At 39.1% G+C, this 10,298-nt stretch overlaps 1 protein-coding gene across 1 annotated transcript in view; it reads right to left on the reverse strand.

The window, feature by feature from the left end:
- Nucleotides 1–10,298, reverse strand: part of slit3 (slit homolog 3) — a 228,619-nt gene that overhangs the window by 59,502 nt on the left and 158,819 nt on the right. Inside the window, exons 7-11 of the mRNA XM_079671338.1 lie at nucleotides 8,657–8,895; nucleotides 7,233–7,377; nucleotides 3,819–3,890; nucleotides 2,520–2,591; nucleotides 1,248–1,319 (exon numbers count right to left, since the gene is read on the reverse strand). Of these exons, the coding sequence (XP_079527464.1) occupies nucleotides 1,248–1,319; nucleotides 2,520–2,591; nucleotides 3,819–3,890; nucleotides 7,233–7,377; nucleotides 8,657–8,895 (600 nt within the window). The remainder of the gene's footprint in view (nucleotides 1–1,247; nucleotides 1,320–2,519; nucleotides 2,592–3,818; nucleotides 3,891–7,232; nucleotides 7,378–8,656; nucleotides 8,896–10,298) is intronic.

The following is a 10,298-nucleotide window of genomic DNA, read 5'->3' on the forward strand; positions in this document are numbered from 1 at the left end:
ACATATAAAAAAACACATTTCCTCTCTTTCTGTTTTTCTAATATGTTCTGCACTTCATCAATATCTTTCTTCCTTTTTATCCATGTCTTTTTTCTTTATGTCCTTTCTTATCCATCTTCATCTGTCCATACCCCCCTCCCCCCTTTCTCTCTGTGTCTGACTATGCACCATGCATCCCAATGATCCACCTAAGCCCATAAAAGGTGTTTGTGGGTTAGATTCACTCATCCTCATTCTCTTTGCCTCACTTCCCTTTACGACGGAAAAGCCCAGAACATTAGCTGCTTCTGCAGTGGACTGCGGCATTTGCAGGGACCATATGCCACATACAGTACCAACGCAGCCGTTATAGGAGAACACATCTTTACTGCATGCTGAACCTCTGCTGCAGTGTGAACCTCTGCCCATGAGGATATATTCACGATTAATAGTTGTTGACACTAATTGTTAGAAGAACTATGGGGGATCACATTATCTTTATTACAGTTCATCAGTTTGGTTCATGTTGACCATTTAGAAAATAGTTTTCTGTGTACACACACACAATGCAGGACAGATGGAGCGTTAATGCATGAATAGGGGATGCTACTATAGCTGCCAGTGTGCAATTGTGATGATTACCAAGATGGGCTGTTGCTCATAAAACGTCCACTATGCTGTATATTGAAGCACATAAAACTGGCCGTAGCTGTGATCATTGTACAAAGGTAATGTACTGTAGATATGACTCTCACGCTGCGCCACCAAATCATCTTAATCAGGAAACTTAAGTACTATTTAGCTTTATGATGCTCCAATTGGTGCCAATTTAATTGCCACTGCAGGTAAATCTAGCCTCCTTATTAAGATGATATAAACGTCTGACTCAACCAAAGAAGGCTGGTATTTTTCCATCCTAGTTTTTCATATTCTTGCCCTCAAGGTACTTTTCTTCTTGGCCACAGAATTCGGTGGTATATGCGGTTATGTTCCTTGCCGATAAATCATCTGCATTGAAGCCCATATGTTTGTAGGCTGTAATTCATTTTACAGGTCACATGTTTATTAGTTGCCACTTAATCAATTTTTTTTTTAAAAGCTACAAATTCTCACCAATAGAGTTTCCTCTTAAGTTAAACCTTTGAATGTGATTTTCTTTTGTTTACTGAATAATGTGTTTCATTGTTTTCTTTGGGGCACACATAAACACATATACACACACACACACACACACACACATAACAAGAGACCACACAGACAGTACTTACAGTAGCTGTAGGGCAGCCAGTCCATCAAACAATCCCTTGGGCAGCTCTGTGATCTTGTTTCCGTACAACACCCTGCACAGGACAGTCAAAACAACATCATTTAGCTTACAGTGTTTACGAGGCTGTCCGCAAACATGAAGGAGGCTGCGCAGCACATTAAATACTTTGTTGTTTGGACATTATTACTGCTCTAATCCGCCACTGGAGAGGGCACTGCTCTGCAACCATACATATTTTAAAACACATCAATCTTACAATCTCATTTTGATCATGACATGATGTTTTGGCCATGATTTAACCAGTGACTCTTACAGTCAGCCTATCCCAATTGAAACCCTGAATCATATTATGCTTTCCTATTCATTTCCATGTTTAATGCCTGTGTCGAACATAGCATGACAAGCTTATTCCACTCATAGGCAACACAATCATAAACTTTGAAGATATATTGATTTTACTGGGCTGCTACACTTTAATACAAAAATGGCACCTTCAACTAAGATGCCTTTTAAAATGACTTTCCCCTGAACCTATCTGCTTGGAATAGAAACAAAGACATTGGTCAGATTATAAAATCACTATAATTTAGTACAACCTCTTGTTCTATTAAATACACAGTTGAATCATTCTTCAGATGTGATCGTGGAAAACTGAAAGTATGTCTGAGATGTGCTTCTCATTGCAGTTGTAATCATTTAATTCACTTTAGCAATTTTATACTTTGCTAAATCACGCCTTAGCTGGCCTGCAGTGATATTCCTGTTCTACTGACTCTGCTGTGTGTGTGTTTGTGTGTGTTCAGTCTTAAAATCCAGCGTTCACCTTGTCTAACCCTTCTTGTCTGTCCGTCTCATTTTCATGCTCCAGATTGGTTCAAATTAAACTGTCCTTCATGTTCTTATCATATTCAACCTCAGACACACACACACACACACACACACACACACACACACACACACACACACACACACACACACACACACACACACACACACACACACGCACACGCACACGCACACGCACACGCACGCACACACACACACACACACACACACACACACACACACACACACACACACCGGCTGATTGCAGGCACGTACACAATTACAAAGATGACAAAATTCAAAGACCCACATGTAGCACACACGCACACTCTTTAGCATTGTGGTCTGGTTGTCAACCTCGACAACATTTTATTTGCTTAATGTCTGGAAATGCAATTACCTCCCTGTCTGGGTATTTGGTCATAGCAAGCACGTGTGTCATACTTACAGTGAGATGAGGGAGCGCAGGCCAGTGAAAGCATCTGCGGCAACATCAGAAATCTGGTTCTTACTCAAGTCACTGGGGGGAGAAGACAGAGAGAGAAAGAGAGTGTACGTTAATGGGGCTCATTCTGTGTGAATGTCCTAGAATTGTCTGACAAATGATCATGAGAGAATACACCAGCAGAGGTCAAGGCAAGGGGACATGAGTACAAACATGTAGAAGGTCTGAATATGTAAAGTAAATGAAAAAAAGAAATGGAGTGAGAGTGGTGGACAGAGTGAGAGTGAAGTGACAGGAGAGAGACAGAAACTGGCAGCAGTGGCATGTTAAGTGCAGTTCACGTCATTCACCTCACTGCTGTAAGATATATTATTTAACACTTCTGTGGAGGTTAAAACTCTATCTTTATATCTGTGTGAGTGTGTGTGTGTGTGTGTGTGTGTGTGTGTGTGTGTGTGTGTGTGTGTGTGTGTGTGTGTGTGTGTGTGTGTGTGTGTGTGGTGGATAACCTTAAAACCTGCAGATCTGACATTTTCAGCCATTTACACGATAAGGAAATGTTTCACTAGTGAGTTTGTGTGTGGGTGTGGAATGCGTAATGAAGCTAGAGGAGTTGAACAGTGTGTTTGTGTCCGGGGGGATACATAACTTAGCTGGTGAACATGTGAAGTTTCTGACTTTTTAGATTTTTTGGTTCAATTTTTTTTATATATTATATTATTATGTATTTTCATGAAAATAATTTAAACTGCTCGAATACAGATTCAGAATGTGGTCAACAAACAAGAATAAGGTCTAATTTAAAAAAAAAGTATTCAAGCCTTGTTCATAGAAATAATGTCTTACTCAAACAGGAACAGGTTAATTATCATATTAAGATATTACAAAGCAGTAGACTGGCTTAAAATCTATCTCAGGTTGGACTGTGAAAGTCAATGCGCTGATTTTATGGTGGATTACTGTACTTAACCTTGGAGTGCCCCAAGGCTCTACACTGGGTCTGCTTTATTTTCTGCTCGCATAAATGCTTTAGGAGTGGACATAATGAAACCTATACTCATTGATATTCAGATGGTGCAGTTGTTGTAGTTTACATCATATGGACTTTACTGGTTAAGTAAGATAATAAAAGAATGCAATCATTTGTGGAGTCAGTATAAGAAGATTGCTGCTAAGGTGTTAATGTGAGTCGTGTTTATGCATATACATAGGTGCATGATTGTAAGCTTGTCAAATTGTGTTAATCTGTGCACATTGTGTGTGTGTATTTGAGAGTTTGTGCACAGTTTCATCAATACTTACATCCTCTTGAGCTTCTTGTATGCTGAAAAGGCTCCTGCTGGGACACTTTTAATCAAGTTCTGCTCCAAGCGACTGAGAGAGAAATAGGAACAAAAAAGGTGTTAGATTAACAATCCCTCAGAATTAATTAGACACGCACATTATCCCTAAACCACACAAAGAGAACATTTGAATACAACTTCAACATGAGATGACAAGATTATAAAATTAATTTTCAGTTCTTTCATTATTTAATTTCACCAAGGACAGATAAGTCATTGGTTATCATGAAGTCCAGCTTGCCCCACAACCTCAGTCAAGCAAAAGCAGAAACAGTTCCAGAGGTGGCTGTTCCAATCAAAATCTACACAATATTCCCACAGGTTGGTTATTGCTTTGCAGCAGGGAGCAGTCAAGGTCACTGTAATGTGGAGTTGATTTTTGCAGTTCAGCAGGAATTAACTTAGATGGGACCAACATGAGAATCAGAGCAACCAAAACCTGGACTTCGGACAACAATTGCTCAAAACTCTGGCCAACTAGTCACAAAGCAATTTCTTTCACAAATACTGTTGGTTGCTTTCTGTTTTCGTGATTGTCTAGGTAACACATTGCCCTTGAGTAATACTGTGGACATCTACAGTTAATATAACGTTAATAGATTGTACATACAAGTGGCTCTCTGCTCTTAAAACTAGGGGTGCATTATGGGTTAAATTCAGAGTTTACTTCAAATCTTTACTTTTTTCCATTTCATGGGGTCTGGATGAAAATGTGAAAAAGGAAGAAGTGAGAAGAGAAATCCTAGAAGGGGAGCGGGAAATTAGGACAACAAAGGAGAAATCAAAGGAGTGGAAACATGTAGACAACAGGGAAAAGGAGAGGAAAAATCAAGAGGAACGGAGGAGGATGCGGTGAGGTCCCAAGGCCGGCCCCAGGGTCAGCTGTCAAGATGATAAATGGGAACTAATCCACCCTTCTTCCTTCTCTACTCCTCCTCTTCAGACCCAACTCTGTCTTGCTCTTGACCTCAAGTTGTTCTCTATCCATCTATCTATCTACAGTATCTATCTATCTCTATCTATCTATCTATCTATCTATCTATCTATCTATCTATCTATCTATCTATCTATCTATCTATCTATCTATCTATCTATCTATCTATCTATCTATCTATCTCTATATATATATACAGTATATATATATATATATATATATAACTATCTATCTATCTATCTATCTATCTATCTATCTATCTATCTAACCATCTATCTATCTATCTATCTATCTATCCATCCATCTATCTATCTATCTATCTATCTATCTATCTATCTATCTATCTATCTATCTATCTATCTATCTATCTATCTATCTATCTATCTATCTATCTATCTATCTATCTATCTATCTATCTATCTATCTATCTATCTATCTATCTATCTATCTATCTTGCTATCCATCTATCTATCTATCTATCTATCTATCTATCTATATATATACTGTATCTATCTATCTATCTATCTATCCATCTATCTATCTATCTATCTATATACTGTATCTATCTATCTATATATATACTGTATCTATCTATCTATCTATCTATCCATCTATCTATCTATCTATCTATATACTGTATCTATCTATCTATCTATCTATCTATCTATCTATCTATCTATCTATCTATCTATCTATCTATCTATCTATCTATCTATCTATCTATCTATCTATCTATCTATCTATCTATCTATCTATCTATCTATCTATCTATCTTTCTATCTATCTATCTATCTATCTATCTATCTATCTATCTATCTATCTATCTATCTATCTGACCACATTTACCAGGAATAAATGCATTGTAATTGAAGTCATAGCAGAAACCTTTCAAATGAATCACTACATGCTCCTGGCTTTTGAATGCAACACAACCCTAACAGGTAAATGTTTCTTGGCCGTGTCCCTTAACACATTTCCACACTTCACGCCCCTGGCAAGCAACAAAACCGTATTCCTTCTGAGGGGTCAAAATGAATCAAATAAGTACTGACATTGCCGGAGACAATCAACACACACAACAAAGTAAATTATATCTGGGGGCTTTAAAACAAGGTTGAGTCAAAGACACTTAGAGGCTCAATATCAAAGGATGTGTTCAGGGGAAGACATTTTAGAGAGGCTATATAAACAATCTATAAGGCAAGGTGTTGATTAAATTGCAACTAGAAATGGAGATGGGTTTGGCAGGTGAGCATGTTCACAATGAAACACACACACACACACACACACACACACACACACACACACACACACACACACACACACACACACACACACACACACACACACACTGATTTGTCAGTGATCCTTGCCACCATCATGCAGTAAGGTGACTTTGTCCCCTTTGGAGGACTGACAATGCATCATCCTATTACTCTATATTGTTTCTGGCTGCAGCAACAACATTTATTTATTAATTCTATACCTGTGTGTACGTATGTGTCTGTGCCGAGGTGATTGAATCAGACAAGTTGTGCAGCCGCTGGCTCAATCTCAGAGCATGTGTGTGTGTGTTTGACCGTCTCAGAAAATGTGTGTGTTAGTGTAATTTGTGCCCAAGTACGTACATTGTTTGCACTTACAAAACCGGTATGTCTGCATGTGTGCATGTGCACTGGTGTGTATGTGAGTGTGAATCTATTACTTATGCTTGGGAGGTATAGGGGTATTGGCGTAGCGTTGCGGGGGAGAATTGCTCCCTTACTCAGAGAGCAATCAACCAGCTGTCCTCTGTACAAACAAACAGGGTACAACGATCAATGCGGATATCAAACACGTCCCACTATGGGGTGTGTGTGTGTTTAAATGTGTGTAAGAGTCTCAAAGGAGGAGGGAGGGAGGAAGGGGAGGTGAGTGTATGAGTGTTTAAAAGAAAGGGTTCTGTTGCAGTCTCAAACAAGATGCCATTGCAAAAAACACGGTTAGCAAACTGGGTGTGTATGTGTGAATGGATATAGTATCTTACGTTTTTATTCAAATGCTGGCTTACACATTCCCTTATATCTATTTGTAATCTTATGAATAATTCAGAACTTCTCCCTCAGTAGACTAGAATCTCAACACATTTTTTACACACAAAATTCATGTTGAATTAATGAAAACAAGGACATACATTGCTTTGATTTTTGTATCACCAAAAGCACAAAATGTTCAGGCAGAGATTTCGCTATGGGCCCATCATAGCTATGTGGCCAGAATACAGTTTTAAATGGGTTATGACAAAGTAAATATATTGACTGGATATCCAAAACTGTGAAAATAGTGTAGGGATATTGAGGAGCATACACTTAAAGAGAGCATAATCCATGATATGCAAAATATGCTTTGTAAATTAGTCAGCATTAGTAGCATGTAAGAAGTAAAATAAAGCACTCTTACATCTCCACGATGCCCTCTGGGAGGTTGGCTGGTATTTCAGTGAGGCCTTTACGTCGACAGTCCACTATGTTGTTGTTACAGCTGCAGCTGGCTGGACACACCGCCACCTGGGGAACACAAGTCCTCAGCTCTGTCTGTGCTGGACCTGTAGGAAGCAATGTACAGATGAAATGAAACAGATTTGCTTTCATTTGTTTGAAAAGCACTTTTCTTAGTCTACTCCTGAATATAAGAAAGAGAATAGGACATTACTCCTTGCCTGCAGCTACTTTTACTTTACTACTAGTGCTAACAAGTCTCCAATCAAATATTAGCTTCTGTTTTATTCTTTATGATGTTTTGTATCTTCTTATGCAAGTTTCTTTCAATGAGACAAGCCTCAGGGTGGAGTTTTAGTGTCCCGTATTGGTCTTCATGTTGTATCAGAAGCATTTGCATACTGCCAGGAATACTTTTTTAGGAGTTATGCCATCTATTGGCATTAAACCTATAAACTACATTTGAGTGCTAAACAGCATCAAGCGTAAACAAAATAATTGCTGGAAACATGGATTGAAGATTAGGAACAGAAGGAGCGAGACAGGAATATGAAATAGAATACAGGAGAATAAATCAAGTAAGGAGAGGAAGGACAAATGTAGGGATGGAAGTAAGAAAGGATAAAAGAAAGACAGGGTGTTACTGACTCTGAGGGTAAGAGACAGAAATGAAACAGAGCCAAAAGGGGAGGTCTGTCATGGAGCGTGTCTCAGAGAAAACGAAGGCTAATGGCTAATAAAGAGAGCACAGCCTGACATTAGAAAAGAGCGCTGAATCAGAGGCCTATAAACAGCGTCTACTATCTGCAGCTGATAACACTTTTGCTCTTATACTGGCCTTTTAGCTGATTACACGCTCTACATGGTGTAATTATTTCTGTGCTATAAACTCAATGCTGAGCTGTCTGTAGATGATAACAATGTCGCCTGTAATAAAGACTGTTATGTTTAATACATCCCCTGTGCTGTTGAACTCTAAATCAAAGAGTTTCTTCTCCCAACAACATTACATCCAAAAGGGAACTTGCATTTAAATCCAATCTGTATATCATATAAATGCATTAGTGTTTCTGAATAGTTCCAGGTACAAAATAACTTTAGAAGCTCGATTATACAAGTGTTATAGTCCCTGTGCCAAACGATGCAAAAGCAATGGAGCAAAGATCAGTTTTTATTTAAAGTTATTTTCCTGGATTTTGTTCTTAAGGTGTTAGATAGAAAGAAAGAAAAAAGAAGGCTTCTTTTAATATCACCTTGAGTTAAGAAAGAGTCACATCATCACTTGCATGCCAAGAGAAGCACTAACTGCAGTGAGTCCTTCACTCTTGATCTGTTATATTTCAATAGAATATTATTTTTACAGTATGTGTGTTGATGCTGGCTTACCATTGCAGAGAAAATCCTTCTTCTGCACATCTGGGACGTTGAGGCCCCTCATGTGGGCGGGGGCCATGCATTGGGTGAAGGGAGCCAAGCCCCGCCTGGCTCTGAGCCAATCAGAGAGCCAGGACAGGTGGCAGTCGCAGTGCAGATTGTTGGAGTGCAGTCGTCTGAGAGAGATGGAGAAAGAAATGTGTGTGAGTGAAATGAAGAAGAAGAAAATGTGCATTTGGAAAGGGAAAAGCCTTTCAAAAAGTGTGTCTGGATTATCTCAGTAAAAACAAATGTTTTGTATCAGTTGGCACTGATTTGGTGGTGACACACACAAACTGACACACACAGAGTAATATCCCCAACTCTCATTTCCCGAAGGTCTGTGACAATATGACTCCCTTTAAAGGGAGGACACATAAGGCTGAATCACAATCTATTCAGAAAGACAGAGAAAAAAGAGAGAGGGGCACAAAGGTGGGAAATAATAGAGTAAATGAAAGATTTAGACATGAAGAGAGCGGAAACACATATCACGTAAAAAGGACAAAACTAAAATAAAAAGAGAGAACAATTATATTATTTACAGTTTATTCTTATTATTGTTTGTATGTCCCTGTTGCTGGGGACAATCCACAGAACATGAAAAAAACACTAACATTAGGTTTATTTATTTGGAAAAAAGTGCCAAACCCAAAATAAGTAAATCAATTATCCTAAGAAATTAGCTCACTTTTCTGGAGCAAGTTGCTACTGGATTGATTTGTTACGTTATGTTAAGGTTCTGAGAGACCAAACACATTTCAATACGGATGGGTTTTAAACAAAATGTATCTGCAGTGCTATTTGTCACACTTAAGGATGTAATTGAGCATATGATTTTTTCCTAGATGATGGGTTGATGCATTCTGCTAAACTGCATTAGACTTTTCTCATAAAGTATGAAAGCGCAACAGTGCGAGTAGATTCAATGATAAAAAGATCCCCTCATCTGAATCATTTAAGATCCTGATGAGGCCCCCGATTGCCAATTTATACTTCAAGTAACATCTCACTAATAGCCTTTTCAAACTGCACTTGTGGCATTAATTAAATGGTACAACTCAATATAGAACTCATCAGGTGATGTTTCGCAGAGCTGAGACTCTACAGGCTGCACTGACTGGATCTGACACCTTAAAGAAGAGGAGGAGAGAAAGAGCCATGAGGAGAAGCGGGGCGGATGAACAGCAGAATGTCTTGTCAGCGTATTATATGCCAGCCGGGATATCTAGCCTTTCAGAACACAGGCCTCCCTTTGTAATAAAGCAGAGGACAAATCCTGTTATGGAACAGAGATGGGCTCATTGATGCTAGCAGCGGGGGCAGTGGGTTTTAATCCCGCTCTCCCATTATAAATCCAGTTTATAGTCAAACCCCCGCATGGAGATAGCACGTCCAGCCCACCCCCGGCTCAGCCTTAATTACTGACAAGTAGGATTAAAACACAGGGGAGGATTGGAAGAGGCAGGAGGTATGGATAAAGTGCTTTGTGTGTCTGTGTGTGTGTGTGTGTGTGTGTGTGTGTGTGTTGTGTTGTGTGTGTGTGTGTGTGTGTGTGTGTGTGTGTGTGTGTGTGTGTGTGTGTGTGTGTGTGTGTGTGTGTGTGTGTGTGTGG

This window comes from Notothenia rossii, assembly GCF_949606895.1.
Source record: "Notothenia rossii genome assembly, chromosome: 3".
Lineage (NCBI taxonomy): Eukaryota > Metazoa > Chordata > Actinopteri > Perciformes > Nototheniidae > Notothenia > Notothenia rossii.